The 27,595-nt window shown below is 44.0% G+C and overlaps 1 protein-coding gene across 2 annotated transcripts in view; it reads left to right on the top strand.

Annotated features, from left to right (window-relative positions):
- LOC146182234 (alpha-scruin-like) overlaps positions 1-27,595 on the top strand; it is a 138,851-nt gene that overhangs the window by 80,525 nt on the left and 30,731 nt on the right. For both annotated transcript variants that reach the window (XM_084575983.1, XM_084575982.1), the window contains exons 2-4: positions 22,213-22,373; positions 23,525-23,649; positions 26,271-26,387. In XM_084575983.1, coding sequence (XP_084432109.1) covers positions 22,333-22,373; positions 23,525-23,649; positions 26,271-26,387 — 283 coding nt within the window. In that variant the 5' untranslated portion in view covers positions 22,213-22,332. The remainder of the gene's footprint in view (positions 1-22,212; positions 22,374-23,524; positions 23,650-26,270; positions 26,388-27,595) is intronic.

Raw genomic sequence — 27,595 nt, 5'->3', positions numbered from 1 at the left:
GGCGTAGTCCAGTCCTGCTGGCGTGAGTTCACTAACTACTGTCAGGGCTGTAAGCTGTCATCGAATCTTTTTATTCACAACTAAAAGTGACCTATAGCTTTTGTGCAGACTTTTTTGTAGCTGTGTTGCGATGCTGTAGACATTTCATTTAATATATTTGATGGTTTATTGGTTTGGTTTGGTTTTGGTTTAGGAGTTCAACGTCCCAAAGCAACTCAGGCTATGTGAGACGCCGTAGTGGAGGACACCAGAAATTTCGACCACCTGGGGTTCTTTAACGTGCACTGACATCGCACAGCACACGGGCGCCTAGCTTTTCGCCTGCAGCGGAAAGCGGCCGCCGAGGCCGGGATGCGATCCCGCGTTCTTGGGCACAGTAGTCGAGCGCCCTAACCACTGCGCCACCCCGGCGTGGTGATGATTTATCGGTCTTCGCTAGATTAAAGTGGTACGAAATTGATTAAACATAGTTTAAAGGATTTTCGTTAAACAGTTTATATAATTGACTTGTAGACAGTGCATAATTTACCTACAGATATTTATGGAGGTAAGTAAAAAAAAAATGTTATACTTACAGAAGGTTACAGAAGTGGCTGTGCACACTGCTGATATCGATGAATAACAGTCTAAAATAAAATAGCCAACTAATTTGAACTTTGCTTAACAAAACAAGGATTTTGTTGTGATGAACGATCACGTGGAGGAAACTATGCGCGCAGCCTTTTCTCTTAAAGGTAGGACTTACTGAAATGTTCTTATCACAAACATACAAACCGCAATGTGGTGAGCGTCACCACGCTACCAATAGCGCGATGCCCACTACTATTTCTGGCTTCTATAGCGCACTTTCACCCTCCTCCTTCTCTGACAACGCCCTCTGTACCAGGCCACATGCATGCCGTCGTTCCACCCCTCGCTTCGGTGGCTCTAGGACGGCTTGTGACCACAGTTGCCATGGCAACCATTTTTGTACCGCTTGGTGTGGATGCTAGTTGCCCACGCCGCTAATCAGCCAATAAGGCTTTCGTCTTCAAAATTACTGCAGATATGTCTTTATGCTGGAGGTTCTTTTGGTTGGTGCTGGCACTTCAGTGTGTTTCTCTGGAAATGTTGGGGTTTACGTTTAGGCTGTGGCGAGCGCATCAGTGGCGGTTCGGTTTTCTCTTTGAATATTCCTCTATTATCTACCAACTTGTCTAGAAATTGTTTTTATGTGCCAACCATATTCATTTTATAGTTTTTCAGTTTTAGAACGACGAAGATTTTTGCAGATGACTCTCCCACTTCTACATGATTGTTTTTTTTGTACCTTTCTGTAGCTACAGAGCCTCAATTCTTTTCGGACTCAAGATCAAGCTCCCCTCGCGTCCAGTGGGAGCGTATCGTGGAAATGTAACAGGAACAACAAGCATGACAGCCCTGGCTATAACCGTAACAGTGCCAGCTATTACAACAGTGCTAGTTATTACACAACCGTTACAAAAATCTCGCATGATAATAAAAAAATAAATAAAAACAACCCAGTACCGAGAAAATTCTCGCAGAGGTAGGGCATCAATTTCGGTCGCTGTTTTAAAATTTTTGGAATTATTTCAACTCAAGAAATGTGGCTTTGAACTTTTGTTTATGATAGTAGCTGCGTTACTTGTTCGACGTATACAGTCGCGGGAAGAAAAAATGTAGACATTGTTTGGGAAATTAAGACCTTCTGAAGTTTTTCCTAGCGAAACGCAATGGGGATCTTGTTTGCGTATGCTACTGACATATAGTTCTTTTTCCTGCGCATATAGGCAGTAAGAACTTCTGTTTCCATTACGAAATGCGATAGATGAGCTTGATCGCGAGGACGTAGTTTATATTAAATTACTTACGGCTGCGCGTTTAATGTAGAACTGTTATAATTGGTTGCAGCGCTAGACAGTGTGCAGTTTTGCTCCCGACCGCCCACTCGCTGAGTCGCTGACCGGCCAAAATACACCGGGCTATTATTTGTTTTGTTTGCGTTGGCTGCTTCAAGTCTCGTTTCGCCGTCGCCGTCCTCCATAGCTTTCAGCTGGGTGGCTCCGAGCTCTTGCCTACGTGGTTCGACGTGACTGCTTTCCTGCTCGACTCATCCTTAACGATAAGTGCGTTTTATGCGAAGCATACTCGCCGCACAACCGAGATCTTCCTTGCTGCGCCGCGCGCGGCTGCGTAGCTACCACTTCACCTACATCGGCGCACCACGTGATATGACGTCACAACAGCTGTAAAAGCTGGGGCTCAACTCGTGCGCTCGCTTGTGGACGCGCAGCCTCCGCCGGCGGCCTAACTCCCGCTCCTACCGCTAGGAGATACTGACGTCAGGCAATTGTATAAAAGGCGACGCACTCGTTGAGTCAGTTGAGCAGCGAGATGTCGGCCAGGGAGAGGGGTAATGTCTTGTCTATGAATGGCTAACCAGGTATAGCCAGGTAATGTTTAATTTTTTAGGCTAGTATGCTTCGCATCCTAGGCTTAACCATAAGCTAAGCCAGACCAATTTTTTCTTCTCACAATCTGCACATGCCTTCCAAGAATGAATAATTTTGTTCGCGTTAGTAACTTTTTTTATTTAGTTTGCTTCACAATCAGTTTGACTGTTTTTTTTTTTTTTTTGGCAAACGGTTTGACGCATGATATCTTTCCTAGTAACAGTTTTTAAGCTTTTTATTCTCTCACTGTGTTTCAGGTTAAAACAAGGTATGACCAATTACGCATTTGGGTCAGTTTGCGCTAAAATGCAGTTTCATGCCAAGGAGGCATGATTAGATACAGCCTATAAACAAAGTAGTAATAACACGAATATTCGTACTTTACATGATTTACAGTACGTTTTGCAGCTTTCTTTTCTCCATAGTTGCTCGCACATAGTGGCCAAATCTGCAGCCCCAAGTTTTGGGTTCGTGTCACCTACGGATAATGAAATTATGCGCACATTTTTTTTTCATATCAAGTTATTGGGAGGACATCACTACAGGTTACACTGCCTGCAACGGCACGTCACAGCCTTTGAATTCGCAGAATCGATTAGTTTTTTTTCTCTCTCTACTATTGCCTGCGGCTGATGCAAACATTACCTGCTTGTCAAAACCAGCGAGACTTGTTGAGTCAGTAAAGTCAGCATGTATTACAACTTTAAATGACGCCAATAATCCCCTTTTAATTAGTTATTTCTCTCACCCCTGAAAAGAAAGAAATTTATGAGGCATCCATGAAGCATCGTTGTCGCTGATGTGGCAAAATACAAGACTGACACTTTCTGATCATTAATTACTGGACTGTCTAGTATAAATATATCAGTTCCATCATATAACGAACACGTTTAGCTTGGCCAAAAATTTATGCTGATTTTGTGAATTTCAGCGCCTTCACATTGACCAGCGATATTTTATTAAGTTAGCGCTTCAAGGAGAATAGAAGGAGGACCAGCCAAACATTGGCTAAGGTGACGCTGGACCGGAGCAGCATAACTGTATGATTTCATAGTGACTGCGACAGAAACTTGCTCTATATTGAAGCAGGAAGGATAGTTGCTACTGCTTATTTGTTTAAGCATATTGGTCCAATGAGTATGATTGGAGACATGTTTAAAGTCTCATAATTTCGCGATGAAAGCTGCTTTTAATGCATTCGAGCTAAATTGCATGATAGAATGGCTTTGAAATGATGAATATTGCTCAGAATTATGAATAAATTATTTACTTTTTTAAATTATATGAGCAGTGCTCTGTCGTGCAGCTTGAGTAAAAAAAAAAAAAAAAAAAAGACGTAACAGAGAAGAGCTAAGCAGTGGTGATGCAAAACTGTCGGTCGCTCGCTGAAACTATTCTCGCGCTCCTGTTTGCATCCACAGGCAGAACACTTCCTTATGTTATTTCCTGGTCGTTCTCATTTTTTTTCCATCTCCACAACTGTGCTTCTTCGCCCTTGCCTCGACGAGTACCGTTCAAAGCCACATTCATTTTCCATGCCATACATAAGCAAGCGGCTCGTCGGCACTTCGATCCTCAACCGCAGTATTGAACCTTTCGACAACGTCCTCACTGCACAGGTGCGCGCGTGGGTGTGATACGGACGGCGAGAAGAGAGGGGCGTCGTTCGCTTCCGTCTCCGCGTTTTTGCTTGTTTATCCACAGCCCTTTGCATATGTATTTGCATGTATATCCTCCACTCATGGCTTTGCAAGCCTTCCCGCCACTTCTTTTTATATACGTGACGTTCTCGTTCTCTCGTTCCACGTCCTGCCTTTTGCTAAGTGTCGTATTCGTTCGCACATACCTTAGCGCTTGAGAATAGAGGCCAAACTTTCCGTGCTAAGATACTCGACCTCGCTCAAGGAAAAGCTTGGTTTGGATTGATTTTTCGAAACCTTATACTCCCGACTAAGGCTATGAGGGAAACCGTAGTGGTGGGCTCGCCTTCACTGAAGTGCAACTGCCACGACTGGGTTGGAACTTTAGATCCTCCGGCTAAGCAGTCGAGCATCCAGCACTGAGCCACCTTGGCTAGTCGTACGGAAATGTAATGTCACCGTGAGTGGTAGTGACTAAAAAAAAAAAGAAAAAAGAAAAAAAGAAAAGGAATGAAAATGAAGAGGCCATTTGGAGACTAAACGGCCGTTTATTTCCACTGCAACTTCTGCGTCTCGTGAGCGCGCTATCAGTCATTCGCTCAGTACTGCTCAATGCAGTGCTGGGAGGAACATGGCGAGCTTGTGAATTGTTAAAATGCTGCCTGCGCACATCAGTTGGCGCAGTCTGCAACGGTTGGCGCAGTCTGCAACGTGCAAAAAGTCAAGGAAAGCTTACGTGCCTGTAAAGCGTGCTTTGCCCTATAACGACGCTTTATGTGGCAGAACAAACTTATCGAACATTTCTTGGAAATGTTTTACCTTGTTAGCTGTTGGTTGGACGCCGGGCCGGTTTCATGCTGTCGTCCGCATCCTGAACTCTTTACCGCAACGTTACATGGCTGCACATTGCGACAGCTAGCATGTGACTTTGAGCAAGTGCGCCAGAGGTATGTGGTGCGCGGCTTGTGACGCACCATGGGTAAGAAACTTCTAGAACTGTCGTTGCCCGTCCACCTCAGATGTTAGCGAAATTCCTTTTACAGTAGCCAGAAGAAAGTCTACATGAGCGTCGTATCGATGTTAGGGCAACAAAATCCAGCAAAGAGAAACTTAAACCTCGATCAGGATTTACCCCATCGCCGGCTAAGGAGGAGCTCTCATAACAATGCTTGAGATAACTTTCCCAACTACGCATGATGTCGCGTTGCCTGCATGCGCAGGAATAATTCATTTTTAAACGCAGCCAGCCTCTGTTCTGGTAAGCAGTTGCGCTGAAGTTTGGAATCATTGTGTCACTGGTAGCATGAAAGCTGAGCTCCAGAAGGCAGCACCTGGAAGGTTTCGCAAACGTAACCGTAAACGCGAGCGCCAGATACTTGCTCGCCGAGAGATTCTCAACGGAGTTGCTCGCCCACGAAGGGGAGCGAGATCGTCTTTTGCGAGAAAATTCTTAAGTACAAGATGGCGATGGTGACAAAATGAGGAACAGCGCAAGGACCAATAACTGCGCATGGGCGAAACCGATGTCGTCAGAGGCAAAGAATGATCGAACTACGTGACGCCACTGGTGTGTTTGACGGCGAATCCGAAGCTAAGCCGTCCAAAGTTTAGTGTTATGCCAGTGACATACTGACATATGCTGCACGATGTTCAGTGGCAGCTTTGAGCTTAAAAACCTTAGTCACTAACAACTTCATTAAGTAAATGGAATTAAGTTCAATAATAGGGGTGAAATACAGTATTTTTTTGTGGTCGTCTGTTCTTATATTTTCTGCAAGTTTTTAAATTTTATTTGCGGAAAACCAATACTAACTATAGGAGAAGGGTCTAAATACTTTTTTAGTTCATTACAATACATAATTCATAGCAATGTGGTTTATAACTCAATTATGCACTGCTTAATTCGGATGATGACAATAGCAATGATGACATTGCTATTGTCATCATTGCCATCGTTACTTTCATCCTCACGGTAGACAAGGGGAGTTATGATGTGCTTTTCACGGTCCCGGGTTACATAGCCTCTGAAAAACGCGTATGATGGACAGAAATTTTGAATTTCTTGTTTCTACAAAAGACCACATATGATATAGGTTGATTGTCGATTTAAGGGAATTGTATGCACAGGTGAACTTTGAACCGAAGTGGCACTCACATTTAGTAATGTGCTCTACATTGCCCTTTGTTAAAAGCTTTGTTGACTTGGTGTATCCTATTGCGCATCGTGTTGATTTTATGCTCTTTTCTTAATCATTTGTACATAATCCATGTACATAGGACGTTGTTTCAGTGCAATACTATGCTGAAAAGAAAAAAATACCGGGCGTGGCGCAATTGGTTAAAGCGATCAACAGTGAATCCGTTGAATGAAAGTTTGATTCCCAGTTGGGACAGAATTTTTATTTTTCTGATGACGTCATAAGAATGATTGACAAGTGACACACCAGCGCACAAATCTCATGGACAGATCCGGTGCACATCTCACGCACAACTCTCGCGCACGCGATTTCGTTTCATGAGCCTGGAAAGGATTTCGTTAAAAGTGGCCTAGTTATAGGCTAGGCATATACGGTACACTGGTGAAAGCGTCATTTTGTTTTTGTTATCTTCCTCGGTACTTGTAATCCAGTGGCATATATCTGCCTCGGGGCTCTTTTTATCGACGATACCTCAAGGGCTCCTTTTTTTTTTTTTTTTTAATGTATAGCCTTAGCTCATATTTGTGATGCAGGGTTGCGCTGGAAGTGGCCTGGCACGGCACCTCGAACGAATGACAACGAGCTCTTGGCTGGAAGCAAACATTGGCGTGTTGGACTAGGCGAGTATCCAATAACGTTTAGAAGGCAGCAGGGGGGTCTGAAGCCTTTTCATGTGTTTACCTGTGCATACAAGATTGCAGGCGATTTTGGTTTGCCTTCCTTGCTGTGAATATCTTGACGTTTGTAGCACTCGTAGCTCACTCTCAAACCTCAAAAAAAAAAAAAAAAATCAGTCTTCGACGTGTTATTTTGAGGACCCGGTAACGCTTTACTATTTGTGTTTAGTTGCAGCTAGTGACACTGAACGACACACGCGAGGCTTGTGGCTTCCTGTTTGAGAGACTCAGCACAAATTTACAATTTGTGAACAATCTTTACAGATTTACTTTTTTTGAAAAGAATGAAAGGTTACCCTTGCGGTGAAAATAAACAAGAAACTATGAATCAGCGCTGAAAGAACCCCGAATCGATCAATGAATTCTTCCTACACCAAACGGCTTAAAACATTGCCTCAAAACGGTTCTCGTGCTGTATACGTTGTGCACAATGTTGGTGAATGTATAATATTTCTCGCATAACTTTGAAATCAATGAGAAAAAGAAACAATTTTTGTGCAGAGTTGAGGAGCTACTGCTGTCGGATGATTTGAGTTTGATTGCACATATTTTAAAGATAAGATTACGGTTCTGCTTTTCATTATTTGCCTTCATAAATTACTCTTTTTTTTTTTGTGCAAAGTTTTGTTCTAAACAACGTGAAAAGAGGACGAGGCTGACTTCGAAATGAAATGATGTATATGTCATTAAAGTATTTTCTCAGCCGTTATCAGTGGCATAATTAAGCTTGTTATTTTATGTAACTGTCAGCAATGAAATATTAAGAATGACAATAGATTTTAGAAGTCTGCTGCACATATACGGAGTATCCCAGTTAAGATGGACTAATGTTAAAAAAAATTAACCGTCCTTCCGGATTGAAATGAAATGAATATTGTTCGGATTTATTCGAAGTAACGGCTCAGATATTTTTGTTCCATCTACTTAAGAGTTAGTGATGATTAACTAATTCGTTATTTAAATATGGCTTTAAACGATTGGGTATGAACAGGAGATTATCGAGTGTCTCAATAATAGTGCGCCCCAGGCATTTCCAAAGAGGCAACTTTAGTGACGCCACGTTTAATAAATAAAAATTATAGCCTACGAAGTTAAAAAACAAAACAAAAACATGACAGCACACCTCGTGCGCCCAAATTTCCCAGGATTACAGCGCTATCATCCGCGACTTGGTAGGGCGCTGCCAAATTGGTGCTTTCTGCGCTGATCACGATAGAGCTTGGTTTTACTGCTGTTCGCGACACAAGCGTCTATGACGTGTGACAGCACGCTTACCCCGTTCAACTTTTGACAGTGTGCTTTTTCGGCACTTAGTTTCGTACCTGCAGCAATTAAAAGCTCTCCTGAACCTAACTATTGATTCTTCTACTATTGACATCACTTCTACTGAAAGAACAGCAGCAATAACAGCAGCAACAATATCAACAAACGCATCGGTAAGAACGACGACTGAAACTGCAGCAGCAGTAAGAGATATATGGACAGCTGCATCCCCCAAAACAGTATCAACCACTTCTATTACAGTACTACTATTACTACGGGCACACCAGCTACTGCAACGCAGCTATGTTATCAGTATTAGTACAAGTGTTAGTATAAAATAGCACTGAAGGAGGGTTGCGGGGGAGCGTAAGGTCACCAGCAGTGCCAACATTTCGTCTCCTTGTTGAAACGTTGGCTCGACTTGCGAACTGAGGCTTGCCCTCAACCCTCGTTCAATTCCTTCTCGTATTGTGCTGCGATTTTCTTTCTCTCATTTTATACTGGTAGCAGTAGTGTTTATTAGTAATCCTTCTCTTTGTTGCACTGCTAAAAAGAGCGCATGTTTCAACTCTGGTTAAAAAAACAACTGTGTAATCAATGTTGCACCGAAGCTGGCGGATTTCGTGAAACTTTCTGCATTCAAAGAATTAAAAGCGATGAAGGGGTAACGCAAGAACTGCCATTTAACCAAGACTAGGCAAATCCCGACGCTCGACATTCTTTTCCGAGCCCACAACGTTAGTTACTGTGGCATGGAAAATGAATCAGATAATGATATTTACGCCGTAATTTTCTTTGTCGAGTAGCTTTTGTGTTTTTTGATGTAATTGTATCGCGGTACACCTTTGCTGCTCGAAAGGGTCGCAAGGTCAACGACTACAAGTTCGCTGACCCTGTGTACCTTGCCCGTTTTGGCGCCATGCAACCAGCGGCCCCTGATTACCGCGCCCCCGGCAATACGCAGCACCGGACGTCTAGCATGAAATGCAAGCGCAAGCCTCGCAAGCCTCGCAAGCGTCCATCCAGCCCCTCCCAGATACGGAGATCTCATTTCCTCCCGTTAACGCCGATCAATGCCACCGAGTAATCAACGCATCTTTGTGGCGCGGAATAATGTTTCTCAGCCGACGCCATGCAATACATGGATCTATGTATGATCGCCGGAGGCAGTGACTTTACCTCGAACCGCCTTTTCCCCATTCCCCGTTTTTTCTCCGTTTCCCCTGCGAACTTCGTCTCGTTTTCTCGTCGCTACAGCCATCCTTGTGTGACGCCTGTTATGATGAACGATCGGCGCAAGAACTGCCGACGTATGCATCGAAGGTGGTTAGCCATGCGCAACTGGGACGAGCTGTGCATTAGTTATTTTGGTCCTGGCTATGTTTTTTCCTTACCTATTCTTCCCCAAGTGGGCTTGGCAAGATTGTATGTTTAAGATATTGCATCTCTGCCTTTAATTATATTAGTCGCGATGCATATTACACGACAGAACGTTTTAAAAAGCCAGCAGGTCCACTTATGCGTTGTCCGTCGAGCTAGGCGGTAAACTTTAGTCACTTCCTCGTAACTGGTCATTCGGTCTTTTGTTTCGAACCACCACTCGGAACGGTCCCTTTCGGGGGCGCGGAAGGTAGGCGCTTGCGCCGCCGAATTTTGTTTTGTCTTTGCGTAACGCCTGCGTTCTTTTTGGCTTGCGATGTCGATTTATCTGAAGCAGTTTGTAGCTGGAGTAACTATGTCCGATAACTCGCCGCATGGGCACACAAGACTTCAGGGCACAGCGACTGTAGCCTCAATCGAAGACTTACAATTAAAGCATGCTTTTTCAAACTGGAAGCAAACATGGCAGTACTGTCTGCTGTAGCTGTTAGTATGAAAGCATATTTGTCAAGGAAAGCGTTTAAAGAATATGAATTTAAATAAGATTCTACCGCCACATGAATTATTTCGGGGTGCATTTTTCAGCCCAAGAGTTGTATAAATTAAGTTTTTATTTCTTTCTTAATAATTCAACTACCATTCTTAACTTGCAAAACTTAGAAAGACAATTCCTAAAAGCTGATTCTACCGTTAAATTTACTATCATCTGCAAATAATATTAATAAGACTTAGTACATGCATAGATTGAAATAATGGTGTTATTTAAAGTACAACAGTGTACTTAAGTGGCAGTGTCACTCAAGAGGATGATGGCGTCTTGTACCGCGGGTAACATTCGGTACATTCAGTTCTTCTGAGCGAGAAGAAAGGTATTTAACTCCTTAAGAAATGATGTCTAACACAACACAAACTAACACAAGATCTTTGCACGTCACTTCCGGATTGCAATAAGAGAGTAATTTCTGATCATAATTGAGGCAAGTGCTAACAGCCATGATTAGTTTAGCAGAGCTCCAGATAGGGCGAATGTTTCTTCGGTTCCAACGTTTCTGTGAAATCTGCACAAGTTTTCTTTGTGGCTGTATGGCGGTGACTGAGTGAACTTTCATGAGGAATTACTTCCTGATTTCATATGTAATCTATTTTTGAAGTTTTCCTCAGACACAGTGGACTAAATGCATGTTGAAAAACTCAAAGTGTGTGCAGACAAATGGCAGTAGTGGTACTCTCACCAGAGCCCTGAAAACTGAAACGGCTGCAACTTCGGCTTTGTCTCCGGTTCCGGCCGCGACCCCGGCTGACATCCCGTCTCGCAATAAATGAGGCCTGAAAAAGAGACCTTGCCTCCTATAAGGCTTCGTTTTTGTCTCACTCTTTTTTTACGTTTGTTATATTTTTTTCGTGTCTTAGTGTAATATTTTGCTGCTTATATTTCTCTATTTCTGCACCGCAAAAAGTGCTAGGCAGGTTTCAACCCCGAGACAGAGTTGAGGCTCGTTTTCTCGGTTTTCCTTCTTCTATGCCTTAGTGGTTTTCTAGCTCGCCTGAGCGCTCTTCGGGTTGTTGCGTTTGCTTCCGCCGTCGCCAAGCGTGTGCATTACGTACGCCTTGATGGACGACCGCCTTCGGCGCGTTGCGAATGCAAGGAAGTGGCGAAGCGACACTCGAAAAGAGCAGGAAACAGCTGAAGAAAGAAGCAGCTGGCGTTGATTCTGTGCGAACAATTTCGCAGATTTTACAATGAATTCTGCGGAAAGGCCATTTTTCATAGTACGTGTCGTCAGCGTCGCTTTCTATGCCGTAACTGAGAAGTAAATGTTTAGAGAAACTTCAGTTATTCCGTGCATTCGAGAGCGTAGATAATCGATTTTTGATTTCGCCCACCACCGTGGCTCAGTGGCTTAGACGTTCGGCTTCTATCACTAAGGTCGCGGGTTGGATTACGAACATGGTAGCTGCATATCAGTGATAATTAAATGCGAAAATGCTCGTGTTCAATGGGATATCAGTGCCAGTTAATGAAGCCTACATGTTTTAAATTAATCCTGATTTATTCACTTCGACGTACCTCATAACCCATTTAGCACTTCGGTACATTAACCCAGATAACGTATCATACCACTTTCAATTCGACCAGAATGTTTGTGGTTGGAAATCTGAGGCTTTTTGTGAAAACCACATAACGTTTCTGCATGCCTTGGTTTAACAGGTTCTTTTTAATTTCGCGCCTTATATCATTATCTTTATTACTGATGCATCAACAGAAAGCAATCTAGGGGACTTTGCTTTTGTGCACTGAAGATGAAGTAGCATCTTGTTTATTTAGAAATACACGTTTTTAATTTTCAACCATTTGATGGGACGCTTATTAGATTTGAAAACAAAAAAAAACTTCACTACCCTTAGGAACTCGCGATTTCGAAAATGCCTTTCGATCATTCCTGTTTGTAAAATCGAGCAGAAAGAAGATTTCACAGGCTTTATTTGCCTGCATTTGTGAAAATTGTTTTAAAGATCTTTGTCGAGAAGCAGTTTTTTAGCATTAAGAAAATTTATTTTAATATTCGTTAGTTTAGAAACACCTTCTTTTCTTTTCGTCAGTCACGAAGAGCAGAAATGTAACAATTTATGCTTGCTACATCTGAATTCTCTTCAATACAGCTTTTTTAAAGGTTCGTGTTGACAACTTCTTAGTAATCGAACGAAGTTTACCACAAGTTATATCAATGGTTTCGGCACAAATAGCACTAGTCTCAATAGCTCATATAAGTTTTATTTTCATGAATAAAATGACCGAAAACTTTTCTGGGTAATACTTTTGTAGTGCGCAGACAAAAAAAAAAAAAAAAAAAAAAAAAAAAAACTCAATCCTTTTTTTTCTTGGCCCAAGGCGCATAAGTATTACTGTGGTTGTGAGAAACAGCTGCTAATACTCTAAGAAAATTCAGGACTGCATTCACTAGGTATTCAGGTGCACTTAGGTGGAAATATTACTAATACATAAAGGATGCAAGATAAAATTTCAACCGACTTTTTAGATATAGAAGGTGCGCAAATTTAGAAAATTTATAGCTAATTTCATAGCTTTAGAATGTATTACTATCGCTCTAGAGCCAATCTTTCAAAACTATTTTATTATATTCTTCCGCTACATAAAAGTTTTCCTTGCGAATATTTGAAGTTTTGCTTTGATTTATAGCCTTTAACGCCCCAAAATGACTCATGCTATGGGAGGCGTCGTAGTGGAGGACTACGGAAAGTTCTACCGCCTGGGGTTTAACGTGCGCTCACATCGCAAACACAAGGGCGCCTTGCTTTTCACCTCAATTGTAAAGCGGCCACCGGGGTAGGGATCTAAGCCGCGTCATTGACATCCGCAGTCGAGCGCCCTAACCACGGCGGTCGGCGTAGGGGTGCAAAGTTTTACGCGATAGCGTATACAACTTGTCAGGTCGAAACCGTCACCGTAACCCACTTTCGCCTCGGGTGCTGTCAGCAGTCGTTGGAATTGTTAGGAACGTGGCAGGACAATTGTCGGGGGTTATCAGCATGGCGGCCTGTAGTTGAGGCAGTGTCCCTCTCATGTTAGTGCACGTTAAAGAACCCTAGGTGGCTGAAATTTTCTTCCACTACGGCGTCTTTCATAGTCGGAGTCCCTTTGGGACGCCAAGCCAAGCCACGCCAAGCCTAGCCACGTCAAGCCAAGCCAAGCCGAGCCGAGCCGAGTCGAGCCAAACCTAACCTAACCTAACCTAACCTAACCTAACCTAACCTAACCTAACCTAACCTAACCTAACCTAACCTAACCTAACCTGACCTGACCTCTCAGTTACTTCCCTCAAGGCCCGGTTCAGGACCCGGTTCAGGGATTAGCGAGAAGTGTAACAGACAATTTACCTTTCTTTTCCTATAAACGAATCTACAAAATATGTGTAAGGAGCGCTGGGCTTTTGAACCTCGAGTCAACAAACCGCTTCTCCCTTTTAATTCTACGCACTCGACGTTGGTTAAGCGCAGCATCATTAATTCATGTTTCATCAATGCACTCAGTAAATCGTGCGACCAAAGGCTGCATGACAGTTTTCAAAACCAGACGCGCCGTCTCATGCAGGCTGGATACCCGCAGACGCTTTTATCCTCTGTGGCAGAGAACTTGCTAAATGAGAAAAAAGAGACACAAATAAGATATAAGATTAGGAAGATCACTGTCATCCCTTACGCCCATGAAATTTCTCACAATTTAAGAACAAATAGGAAGAAGAGCTGGTATTGTTCTTTTTTTCGCTCCGGATCGCTCGACCAGGCTGTGCAAGCGTGTGAATGAATTGGGCCGAACAAGGATTGGTTGCAACATAAAACATCGCGATTGGTTCGTAACTTGTACTGAGGGCGTAGTTTACTCGATTCCGTTGTCTTGTGGCCGTGCATATGTAGGCCAAACTGGTAGATGCCTGAATAAAAAATTACTAGAACATGACTATAATGTGACAGAGCAGATATCAGGTCATCTTGGCATTCACTGCCGGGATTGTAAATGCACACCTGCACACCCGGCTTGAGTAACATAAGTGTCCTGCGCAGGTGTGGCGACAAAACCATGCGAGAAATTATCGAGGCCCAGAATATTGCGAGCCTGCAAAATCGCTGTGTAAGCACTCCTTCCACTGCCCTTCCAGATAAGGAGCTGCTTTTCCTATCGGGACCTGGGCGATCATAGCGCTCCTGAATGATCTCTGTTTGCGATGTGGCTGTATTCTTTTTGTTGTTTTTGATGCCGGCTGTATATCTACTGAGGTATCAGAACAATAAACCGTTAGTTGACAGTCAGCGTCTGTGTTCGTCTCATCTTTCTGCGTCCTGTGCGTGGTTTTGCGCTGTTTTACCTTGTATAAGGCTCCACCGAAAAGGGATCCAGAAACGGCGTGCCCCTTTCTCTCAAGACCAGCCTAAATATATACAAAATTATTTCGCAATGAAATGATGGAGCTAAAGGCGCTAATCGTCTACTATTACGTGAAGCTTAAGCGCCCACTTAATTTTTACTCCCCCTTGGCATATCATGTCATGGCGGAGCACGATGCTACGGCTACTGTTGTCCCTTTGAGCGACCGAAGCAAGAAGTGAATTTTTATGCCCTGTTTTTCCTTCAACTTGAGGCGCTAAGCAGTAGAATACACGGGTAAAAATATTGCCGTAAGGTGGGTGCCGGGAGACAAAGTAACAGTGTTTTTTTTTCCCATCAAAACTTCCGCGGTTCTTTTCAGATTCCCTGAGGACTTCAAAAATTAAGTTCACTTCAATGAGAAAAACGCTTTTCGCTCTCTTTCTCTTTTGTTTGAGCATTTCCCGGGCCTAGAGAGTGACATGTTCAATTTAGCGTTCCAATATCGAGCTGCTATCAAAGCAGACAGACGTGCTCACGGAGACGCCCGCAAACACAGTCACACGCTCACGAAAGAAACTACTAAACAACCCGTTCGCGGAGTGAACTGGTGTTTCATTCTACCGTACGCTATACTACAAGTTCACCTTCGAGTTGTTTCCTTCCCTTACGCGCATGCAGGCGCGCGCGTCGCTGGTGGTTCTCAGTAATCAATAATTTCAATATCTAGCTCTTCACTCTCTATTAGGTGGCGCTCTGGGCCCCCTAGTTGACAGACGGTTCAATAAGAAGCTATAGATTTATCGAGCTACGACAGCACTCTCTGCAGCTCTCGGCTCTGCCTCTCCGCAACTCCCGTGAGACATGTTCGACGACAGGGACTGTTGCGTGTGCTTCGAGCTCTACCCCCGTTGCAGCCTTGTGCCGTAGCTCCCTTAGCATCAGTGTATATGCCCACGTGAGAGGCAATTTTACGCCGAAATGGCGCAAGAAGAATAAGAACACTTAACAGCACGAGTGATGTGAGAAAGCTGTCTCTGGCGCTTAGAACGCGATCGCTAGGATGAGATCGAAACGAAAGGAGAGGGGGGCTGCTGAACCGTTTTTTTTTTAACTCCAAAGTGCGTACTATGATTTGCCTGCCATATTTTCATGGCATCGTGTTTGCCCTCTTAGTTTCAGGTCTCGCCCAGACAATGACACAGGTATATTATCGATAATAGGCATGCCAGCAAATGGCACCGGCGCGTTTTTTTTTTTAAACGGAACAAAGTTTCTTTTTTTTACGTAGCGAATGAGTACAGTTGGAACTGCAATCATTCATGATAATATTCTGTGCACCGACTCTACACACAGCAAGCTCGCTAGTAGCAACACGTTATGCGGATCTGTAAGCGAGATCCTACGCCGAAATATTACAGTTCTGACTTGTAAAATAAATCCGACATAATGCTTTCATGCGTAGTCGAGGCGCGCATTATTAAGTTGTTTAAAGTTACTGACCAGCCAGGGGGGTTTTGGAGTGGCCGGGGCTCCATATCCGTTAGAAATGCGTTTACTGAAGGTTACCGAGACGAAGCGAATGAGTTCCGAGTGGGGTAGAGGCGCTGAAGAAAGCATGCCCCTAAACTAAAAGAAACGTTCTTTTTAAACTAAGGAAAAGGAAGACATGCAGTTGTCATTGGGAGAAGCCGTTATTCAATCAGCGGCTGGGTTCCCCTCTACATTGTGACTATTAATGACGCAAAAATGAAATCCCGGTATTGGCGATGTTCTCATACGGCTTGAAGGACACCGGTGGAAATGTTTTGCGACTCTGGCTAATGTAGACAGATGTTGTTGCAGTTAAAGGTAATCTCGCAGTATTTCTTAGCTATACTTGGAAGGGGAACCGTAGAAGGTCTTGTGCCTTTTAAAGTGGCCTATTCTATCCTCCTCCAATGTAACCATCATGTGCTATAGTGAACGTTGCTTTTTACCCTCAAAGAAGCGACAAAAAGCAAGTGTACAGGAGAATTAACTCAAGGTACCGGCATTCTAGCGGAAATTAAGAAGAAGAAATGGGCATGGGCAGGACATGTAGTGCGAAGAGAGGATAACCGATGGTCGCTTAGGGTAACAGACTGGGTTCGAAGGGAAGGAAAGCGTAGAAGGGGGCGGCAGTACGTTAGGTGTGCGGATGAGGTTAAGAAGTTCGCAGAGGTTAAGTGGATGCAGCTAGTACAGAACCGGGTGAATTGGAGAAATATGGGAGAGGCCTTCGCCCTGCAGTGGGTATAGTCAGGCTGATGATGATGATGACAGGAAGATGGGTGTCAGAGCACGAGCGCTTTATCGCCATTGAATTGTTTATTTCAAGTCTCGCATTGTGTAGTTTTATTGTTACTTTTTACCATCTTGCTTGGACTAGAGCAAGGTCTGCAGTATGGAATGAATAAAAAAAATATATATATATATACCACAGTTTAACAAAACCGATCATATCGACAGTCGACATTATTGAAAGAGCGCTAGCTGATATACCAGGCGTTGCAGGGAAGTGGGAAACTCATCATTAAAAATAATAGGCCTTTTGAGATATGAAGAAAGTATGAAGATGGCTTCAGTGGCACTGTTAGTCTTGTGTTTCGATGCTAGATGTTGTGCAAAAGGGTGGATGCTGTGCAACTAGTGAGCTGGTTAACTGATTTCTTGTAAGTTAATTTTGAACTATTACAGTTAGGCTTCTGAATGTAATTAGAGATTTGTAGCTGGTAGCATTTAGAATTTCTAAACCGCGATATCCCTCAGCTCTGTGACCCAACAAATGTTTGCTTTCTCGCAACAAAGAAACGCGCTTTCGAAAGCACTGCGTCCTAAAAGCAACGAAGCAGCGCCGTCAATCGATGGCCACCCATCTTTGTACTGAGTCGGCTGGAGCGGTGAGCAGCTGCGAGTGCCTTATAAAAGAGAAAAGCACTCAATGTGAATAACGTGAACTAGAAGACTATGCCTAGTATTTTGAAGACATAATTGCAAACGTTGTCACCGATTTCGAAGAGCAGACTCTAGTGAAAGCACACCTCAGAAATTTCTCAACCATGCGTTTATGCGTGTCAATATCTCGCCAAAATTAGACTACTTAATATGTAACTACATTAGCCAAACAGATTGAAAACCGCTCTTCACGTCTCTTTCTTTTCCATTTCGTTTTCGTGATTCAATATCGCAAGCCTTTGTAGCGCACAGTATAGGATTGACTCTTAAAATCCATTGCCAAAGTTTTAAACTATTGCTTCTCTTTATTACCACTAAAATACTCACTTTGGTAAAGAACCAATAAAAGAAATTAGTGCTTTCGACGCTGGCTAATGTAACGACAGTAAAGTGCGTTATGAAAATATTGTTAAGGCTACTGAAATTTAAGAAAAGTACAACGCCAGATAGTAACAGTTTGTAATATATCGATGTTATGCGTCTAGTTCGAGTTTTATGAAAGATGAAATTGAAGACCTCGTACCATCTCATAGGGCCTGTAGCCGTTAACAATTTGATATCAAGCAGTTGCCTATTTTCCGCGTAACACTTGTCAGAAAAAACAAAACAAAAACGAGAAATATTTGGACGCTATCTGGCATTCGCGCAATGCACTCTCGTTTTCTTTCCACATGTGTACATCAGTGACACCAAGCATTTTAAACGAAAAGACCTGGACACTGAGAACGTGTCGGTATAAAATGTTTTGTGCAAGTTCCATATAGTCATGTGCATTCGACGTGCAAACGACAGATCGTTCATTTGTCACGCCATGCATTGCATTGTTAACATTGGGGATGGGACAGGGCTTTGTGAACACGCTCCGCGTTGAAAAGAGGAAGAAGTATCAAAAGAGCAGCCATGGCACGACGTGGAGCAGAGAGAAGCTTTTGCCTTCCCGAGTCTTCCCGGAAGTCTAGGGGTGACTACTACAGCGATGACCGCAAACACGGCGTGGACGAGAGACGACAACGTCAGGACAACCCGCGGCAGCTTCGTGATGATTGTTACGCCGAACCCCTGCGCACTCGTAAGAACATCGGACAGTATTCTGTCTCCGGTAAGCCTAAGCTCGAGAACAAATCTACTAGGAACCGCTATGATCGGATGCCGATGACGGAAGCGCCGTACCTGTACCAGGTCGAAGTAGAGGCCGACCACAAGCTTCCGCAAGCCACAGAGGGCGTGGAAAGGAAGGATGGCAAGAATGACATGGACACCCGAGATCCAAGTATTATAGCTGGAGCTTCGGTGAGCTCGTACTATGGGGACACTTCGGTGGAGGCCATGAGCGTCATCGGAAAGAATACATCTCCTCCGCTTAAGCGTAGTGGTGCGATTAAGAATGGTGAACGAGGCGCCTGCAAGGGCGATGTTGCCTACAAGGAGGTCGACGAAATAAACCGAAGTGACCTAAGTCATAAAGCGAAGAACGGCACAGGAGCCATAGTAAAGAATGACGGCCGACGGAACGGAAATGCTCCAGGCGCTAACTCTGCCACGGACAGAGGTTTCAATGGTCGAAGACACTCTGCTTCGGAACCCGATGTCCTTGCAACTGGCGCTATCCCGCTGCAAGGAGAGATGGTGCCACGTAGAGGAAATCATCATAGAGATAAAGTCGTTGATCCTGGTAGGCCACTAGTAAGGCCTTTTGAAGATAAGACACCAGGAGGACCATTTGGTGACAAACCGGATCTGGAAGGCCTCATGCCAGCGGACGCGGGTATTGCATCGTTAGAGAAAGATCGAAGGATACACTACACTACGACTAAAGCGAGAGCTTTGCCCGCGTCTGAAGATATTATTCAGGTCAGTTCTGAAAGCTCTATGGTTGGCGTGCCGGCTCCAGAACCTCGAAAGAAATTATCGAACAAAGTTACCAACAGCGTGGGTTTGAATGGTTTAGAAAGATCGAACAGGCCGCTGTTAATGGCCGAGAGAAAAGATTTCAACTTAGCTGCCGACGATTCTTCCGTTCAGAGGAGAGCAGCAGAACAAGAACCCTCAAAGCGCAACGGTCAGAAGGGGTTGCCGGTAGTGGAGGAGCCTGTGGTAGTTCCCGCGGTCGCTGAAATGTCCGACGCAATCAAAGCATATCCCCAGAGAAAGAATGGTTGTGAACGCACCGTGGTCAAATCTCAGGCTGCCATGACTGGTGAAAGGTATCCTTTGGGAAAGGACAGCTACTACGGCCGTGATACGGGGCCAATATCCAGGAATGGTCGCTATGGGAGACATTTCAATGATAGCTCTGTTCTCACATATGCGGAGGGGCGCGAAGACACCGGCGTCATCAATGACAACCGAAATGGTCTCCAAGATGAAATAAAAAGGAATACCGGTGGGCGAAGAAACGGAGGAACAAACGAACGCAAGTCTGACAGTACTTCTGGGAAGGCTTCACAACTGCAAAGTGGTGCAGGAAGTGGGAGGACGCAGAGACGATTCGTATTTAAGAGGCAGCAGGTGGACCATTCCGGAGTTTCAGACGTCGACGAAGATTATGACGACGTACTCGACCCAAGCTACAGAGCTTGTGCGGCGGGTTCGGGAACGTATACTCAAAGAAGGGATGAAAGTTCGGGTAATTACGTGTCCGCCCGCGGTGAACCGGAAGAATGTTGTACCCAGGAGCAGGCCTGGAACCGCAAGCATCACCACGATCGCGGACATGCTGACGAACACTGGGAGTCAGACTACTCTGATGCCGGCAGTGACGTGACGATCAAAACCAAAATGCGTTGGGAGGAAATCGGCTCTGATGAAGAGCGTTTTCGAACGGCGAATTCGAGGTGGTCGGAGGAGAACGAAGGCTGGGCGAAGTGTCACCGCGCGCATCAGATGGGCTACGGTGGTGGACGCTTCATCCAAGAATCGGCGGAAGTTAGGCGGAAGTTTGTTTCCGGCGCGAGATTTCATGACGACGAGGTTACTGAGGGGTCGCTCGGAGATGAATCCCCATCGCTGGAAAAGGAGTCGCAGAGTTGGTCGATTGTTTCGAGTGATGGAAATGTCAAAGAAGTTGACAGGCGCCGATGGGTCACTTCGTCTGACCATGTGAGTGCCGTCTTTGGTTTTGATTTTGTCTGTTACTATAAATACTGCATTAACTTTATTCTTGATAAAAAGATACGCCTGAAGAATGCACTTACAAATAATCAAGCACCTATAAAGTAGTAGCTTTCCAAGATCTAGTACCTTAAGCAACTGAATGAATAACGAGCACGTTTCCTTAGTCGTACGTTAATTCAGCTCAGAATTTTGCACCCAAGATATTATAATGCTTAGTATATGAAATTAGGTACATCCCGATTGCACGCCGCTTTATTGTCTCTACCTGGAGCTTGCATAAACATTTAATGCCGATGTGTTCTGTACTTTCCTGACAAAATATATCGGTGAACAAGTTACGTACTCTCGCATGGAAAGGACTTTGTCAAGATCGAGACACCTTTCCTTGCCTCCCAATACGTTGCATACGGCAGCAGTTAGCCGTAGAAAAGCAAGGTCCTTTTGTCGAAATCTTGGTCAAGCGAATGAGGCATCTCCCCTCAATTCGTATTTTGAAATTGGTAATGGGGAGAAAGTGACTGCCCTGCTATGCCAAGATTTCCGTTGCTAAAACCATAGAGGGCGCTTAGTTACAACATGCCGTGACCTGTGCTATATATAACACAGCTTAGTATGCTAAAACATGAGAAACGCGTTGTGGGGTGTCTTGTCAACGCAGCTACAAAATTAAAATAACCACCGAGATTACATGCGTCTAGTCTGTAGTAAATCCTTTGAAACAGCATTGTACGCGAATGTGATAATAACCATCTGTCATACCCCACCTTGCACCACTCCGTTTAAAAGGGGGTGCTACTATATTTATTCCATTTATAGTCGACGAAACTTTCTCGCATAACCTCTGCGACTCCCTATTCTGAACGCTCATTTATAGAGGCTAGGAGGATCGAAATACCTTAAATGCTGGGGGGTTAATGAGATTGCAATTACAGTGTGGCAGTTCCAGCACCAACGGGGAGGTCACGTGTGTCACATTAACGTCTATGAACTTATCGTCGTGGAATGTGCAGCGAGGCAATATGAACATCTTTCGAGCGCACAAATATTCACAAAATAATTCCGGAAGAGGGAAATTACGGGCTGGTTGGTACGTATTGACGAATAGAACGAAACAGCGCTAGGAAGGCAGGATATGAGATTATCTGCTCGCTTGTCTCATCTTCCCAGTGCTATTTAATTCTTTTTATCACGAAAGAGTAGGCTGGGGCAGAAGCACTAGGTCTTTTCTATCATAGCTTAAAGCAAAAAAATTCCCGCAGATTTGTAGTGGCAGACAATGAAAGGATAAGAAGGGTACACGTAATGTGGTACGAGTTTCAAGCATCAGTTGTGACTAAAGATGTAGAAGCTTGTCCGGGTCATGTGTTAACGTTTAATGGTCTATTAAAATATATAAAAAAAGAAGATTCTTCGTTAATAAAGCATTTTAAATTGGTTACTTAGGTTGTTTACGCATGTGAGCACTTGACAATCCGATAAAGACGTTATTTAGAGACAACCTTGTAATCTATGCACGATATTTTTAACAGCTGACGCGATTTTGTTACGTGGGTCGTATCCTATTTAATATTTGTGAAGATTTGAGGATGAAAAGTGAGGTAAAGAAGCGAGTCCCTCTTTGCGACGCAGGACGAAGGAACAACGAGCTTCTCCGTGGGCAGTTCCTGCTGGCTGACGCCGCGGCCGCCGACGAGGCCGTCCAGAAGTAGCGGGGGCCAGCCGGCGAGTTCAAGGCTAGATACGCCTCTCATGGGCGACTTCAGGAGCCACAGCAACATCGTCCTGCGTAGGTGAGGAGCGCCGAATACACCTTTGAACGAGAGTAAGCTGATGTATTCAGCGGGTGGCCGTGGGGGACCAGGTTTAGACATGCATCGTCCATAGAGTTAATTTACTAAACAACAGGTCACGTTATCAAATCCATATTGTGGTGTCACATTCCACTGCGGACGCTCAGTACGAACGTTTCTGTAGGCATGCATTTTAAAATTTCGCTAGGCTCGGAAGAGTAGTATAGAAGGACAGGACCATCAGCGGAAACAAGTGCAAATATTTGTTTACTGCTGAATTTCCAATATATCCGAAGAGAGACAGTCTGCTTACCAGGCCTGAGCAAATCAAAAGCAGCAAATATTTGGTTTTACGCTCTAAGTCATCTTAATAAGTAGTCTCTTTCCTTATAGAGACTAAATTCTGAATGATGATGCGCATTAAAGAAAATGCCAAGTGACCTTGGTTCATTTTCCCCATATGTTCTGTGATCTCTGTGCCAACTTTGGTTCAGTTGCGCAGACATTTCGGCGAGGCAAAAATGACGAAACACTTACAAACTTCCGTGTGGTCGGCGCAGAGAGATGAGCTGACATTTGGTGCTGGAATGAAAACGCCTTTCACGAGCTTTAAAATAACTGTTAAATACTCCTTGTAAATCGCACATATAGAACTATAACCGATTACATTGCAATTGGAGTTTTTTGCACAAATGGCAGGGTTAAATTTTTAAAAACACAAAGTGTACCTAAAGCAAATAGTAGTTTGTTTTCTGTAGACTTTCAGTTTTGGGAAGTACTGTATTATAGGTTCAAAGTGGCGGTGCATGGGTCGTTTCGTAGTCCCCATGTAAAGCTAACCAGCTGGGTGTTAACATTTTACTTAGCAACGAGATATGACATACTTTTCTTGACTGATATTTTATGGTGTTATCTTGGTGGGTGTTTATTGTCACTACCTTGCATAATCTTGTGACTTACAAATGGAATTTATGACCCTTGAGCACTGCTTCTAAAAGCTGAAAGTTATTTCTCACTTTTTTTCATTTTCAGGAAACATCATTAGGCTCAAAAGTGGTTCTGCATAAAGCTTTTTCGAAATGAGCTTATTCAAAGTGTAGATATATCGTTGCATTTTAAAGCGGCGTGTGTCTCTTCTTTTTATCTTCCAGGTCCAATTCTGCTCTTCACGAGTGCCTTGAAAACCTGCGCTCTTCGCCAGAGCTTCAAGCGAGCGGTCCTGTTCTCGTTCTTCTGGGAGGCATAAATCCTCAGGATCCAATGCGAGAGGATTTAGGTATTACCTTTTGCTCATAAGCTCTTCCGTCTCATAATCTGGTCGGGGACTTGTTCAGTGTGCTAACATATACGAGTGACTTCTTGGTAGTACGGCGCCCTTACTTTGTTGCCCTGTGGAAAGCGGTAATGTCCTTGTTAGTAGATGCGCACCTCTTTAATCGTAGTAGTTTATCAAGCACCCAAAAAGGCTCTAATATATCAAAATGCGTGCCTATGACTGGTTAGACAACTTAGTCTTATAGCCCAAGACCTTACACTCCCCTCTGTTCTATAAGCAGTCTCCTCGAATTTCCTTGCCCATGATTACTTGTCAGCGCAGCCAACAACTGTCTAGGCTTGACAGCCCATAAAAACAAGAATGCGAAGTTTCGGCGCTATTTCGCGTGTAGGTTGTAATCAATCCATGTACTTTTAACTTGTGACTAAAAGGCTTTGAAAACAGTAACATTAAGAAAGAAACAATCTTAAATGCAGTCTGCAATGTATTTATGGAGCCCATTAGATGTGTGTGCAAACTGCACAGTGTATTAACAAATCTAAATGCGCCATGAATGAAAGATAAATTAAAATTCATAGCTAAATTCACGTTAGACGAACGCTTCCAGCTTAATACATGCACCACGTAACGTGGGGTTACCGAAGCTTACTTTAATGCATTTTACCCTCTTGCTTCTAAAGAGGAAAGTATATAACAGTTGCATCTTACCTGTACTCACCTATGGCGCTGAAACGTGGAGGCTAACCAAGAGAGTTCTACTTAAGTTGAGGACAACCCAGAGGGCTATGGAACGAAAAATGGTAGGGATAAAATTAAGAGATAGGAAGCGTGCAGAGTGGGTCAGAGAAATAACTCAAGTTACCGACATTCTAGTGGAAGTTAAGAAGAAGAAATGGACATGGGCAGGACATGTAGTGCGAAGAGAGGATAACCGATGGTCGCTTAGGGTAACAAACTGGATTCCAAGGGAAGGAATGCGTAGCGGAGGGCGGCAGAAAGTTAGGTGGGCGGATGAGGTTAAGAAGTTCGCAGGGGTCAAGTGGATGCGGCTAGCACAGAACCGGGTTAAGTGGAGAAATATGGGAGAGGCCTTCGCCCTGCAGTAGGTATAGTCAGGCTGATGCTGCTGCTGCTACTGCTGCTGCTGATGATGATGATGATGACCCTCTTGCTTGTGGCACCGGGGTTTCGCAAATCATCTCACCCTGCACATTGTGGCAGACGTCCCAGCTGGCCGAGAGGGTGAAGAATGAAAGCTTTCGAGAGAAAATGATGATCTGCACCTAGTTATTTTTACTGGTTATATTGTTTGTTAGTCCTATCGGATATAAAAGTGTTGGGGATGCATGATCATCCGCAAAAGATTTTCGCTGCGTCAACTCACGGCTTTGAACTCAACTGTCTAGAATGCACATGGCGGGGCCGTTCGTGACAGAAGGAGCAGACTTCTGAGAACATATTCGAAACCGAGGAAATGTTGTTTATTTGATGAGAAGCTGTTCATTAATTGAGACGCGTAATCTGGACAGATGGGTACACGAGAAGGCAAAAAGGGGCGTCTTGGCTCATCGTGAGGGTCGATTCTCGCATCAAGCCCGAAGAAAACAGGGCGGCCGTTTCCAGCCCAGTACCCTTAGGCGAAGGAAACAGACGTTCTAGTCATTGTGGCGACCGACAATTACAGGTCCTCAATGGAGGCGGCAGATGGCTCCGATTCCATCAGTAAAGCTCGGTTGTTAGCCAGACTTGCGTTCCTTTCTGTGTGACGTTTTTCGTTGGCTGTGGTTTCTTGCAATCATGCTCCGATTGGCCCGGCGCACCTAAGTAAACATGCTGCACGCACCTTCACCTCTAGTGTGCGCTTCTTTAACCGTTGATCTAATATTCGTTCTAAATATAACTTACAAGCTACTTTGATGTCACCGAAATACTCTGTGTTGTACAGGTGCAGTCAAAAGAAATGGAAGGTCCAACAGCGTGGCAAACCGTGTCGCGGCGCTTTCTAACGCCGGTTTTTGTAGCTGATTAGCTCGGTAACCAGGAAGCGGCGCGCCTTATCAGCGGACCTTTATCTGCAGCGTAACGGTGGTCACTTTCGACGGCTGGAACGAATGCTTGTTGCTTTTCACATGTAACGCCATGGAGTTTTCTGGCGCTACAGGCGACGTGTTTGAAGACAGATTTGCGCCGTTTGGAAAATGGTCGGCAGCTCGCGCGTTCGGCCTTGGGCATAAACAGTCGGGGCAGTGCTCGCTCCCAGGTAGTATGCCCATGGCCGTACGCGCCAGCTGCCGACGTTTTCAAACGACGCGAATCGCTCTTCAAACACGTCGCCGGTAGCGCCAGAAAAGTCGATGGCGTCGCATGTGAAAACCAAAAAGCATCCGTTTCAGCCGCCGAAAGTGACCACTGTTACGCTGCAGATAAAGGTCTGCTGATAGCGCGCGCAGCTTCCTAGCGACCGAGTTAATCAGTTACCAGAACCAGCGTTAGAAACCGCTGCGACACGGTTTTCCACGCTGTCGGACCTTCCATTTACTTTCGACTGCACCTGTACTCTTTCAACCTCTGCGCAGTCTTGCATTTTATTTGCTTCTTAACGATGTTCGTTCCTATTCAAGGTTCTGCTGTTATTCGTTACCTCTTCGAAGAAGACACCTGGGAACTCTGCGGTTTTATGCCCCACGCTCGTAGTTACCACACTGCAGCGCGCGTAGAAGATCACATCTACATTGTAGGTGAGCGCAACATTTTTGTCGCTCTCACAGAGGTGTGTCCGTGTGCACGTGTCATATAACTAGAGTGCTGTTAACATAGGGCATTCTACTCTTTTCTTTTTTCTCTAATATTTACACGGGCATGTTACGTAAAATCACGAACTTTCTCATTATTTAATTATAACAGTATTATATTAACTCTCATTATTTTGCAGCTATTTCTGTGAGCCACGGTGGGGCTATGTTGTGTTTTCCTTATGCGGTAGTATTTTATACTTCAGCAGCTGTATATTCTATAAAGTCCGTGCCTAGTTGTGAAATCAGATTTCTCAGCCTTGGCAGCGTATTCCCGAAACGTTTGTGCCATCATTTTTGTGCAGTTCTTTTCTTTCTTGTCCAATGACTACGAATGTACTGCACTGGCTAATTCAGGCTTTCTCAACTGTCATACTTTGCACTACACGACAATCGGGTTTCCTGGAAAGACAAGGAAAAAAATATTGGGCTGCTTTTTATCACGGCATTATTATCTGATACGCTTACTGTGCTTGTCGTTGAGACCTGAGTAAGGCACGAATGAACTTGTAGCGCAGCGTCCCGCGCTAGAAGTGCCGGATATGAGGTACAATAAAGGTAATCCGATCAGCTTAGAACCATTTATCAGAAAAGCGGTTGAATCGCCACGCCATGCCTGCCTGCACTTGTAGTGGTTCTACTGACACGTATCCGAAGCTTCATTTAAGGCGAATCCTTCCTAGGCTCATGGTGAAAATCTCGAGTTGGCGAGGTTTGTTCGCAAGTGTGTCAGCGAGATTCCGCGAGCGACAGATGATGTACCTTTCCTGTCCTGTTTGACTAATAATTACTTTAATGACTACTAATGAATTCTAATGACCATTATGTCTAATAATGACTTGTAACGAATAAATTAATAAAATTCTTAGTAATGAGTGATTACTAAAATGGCTACTAATTACTAATGACTGAAAGTTGTCAATACGTCTAACGACGTCTTGCAACGACTACAGTTAATAAAAAATTACTAAAGGTGCTTAATAATGACTAGTAATGACTAAAATGACAGACGAAGAGAAAGAAAAAGAAACTGCTTAACAGAAGATGCAAAAGAAACAGGCGAATGATAAGAGTAGAAAGAGTAGGATTTCGCCATTTACCTCTTAAAAGATATCTTAAGAGACCCTATTATTATTATTATTATTATTATTATT

This window comes from Amblyomma maculatum, chromosome 8, assembly GCF_055883805.1.
Source record: "Amblyomma maculatum isolate TAMU_Amacu chromosome 8, ASM5588380v1, whole genome shotgun sequence".
In the NCBI taxonomy this organism is placed as follows: Eukaryota; Metazoa; Arthropoda; class Arachnida; order Ixodida; family Ixodidae; genus Amblyomma; species Amblyomma maculatum.
The sequence above is the reverse complement of the archived record's forward strand: the minus strand, read 5'-3'. Positions and strand labels throughout refer to the sequence as shown.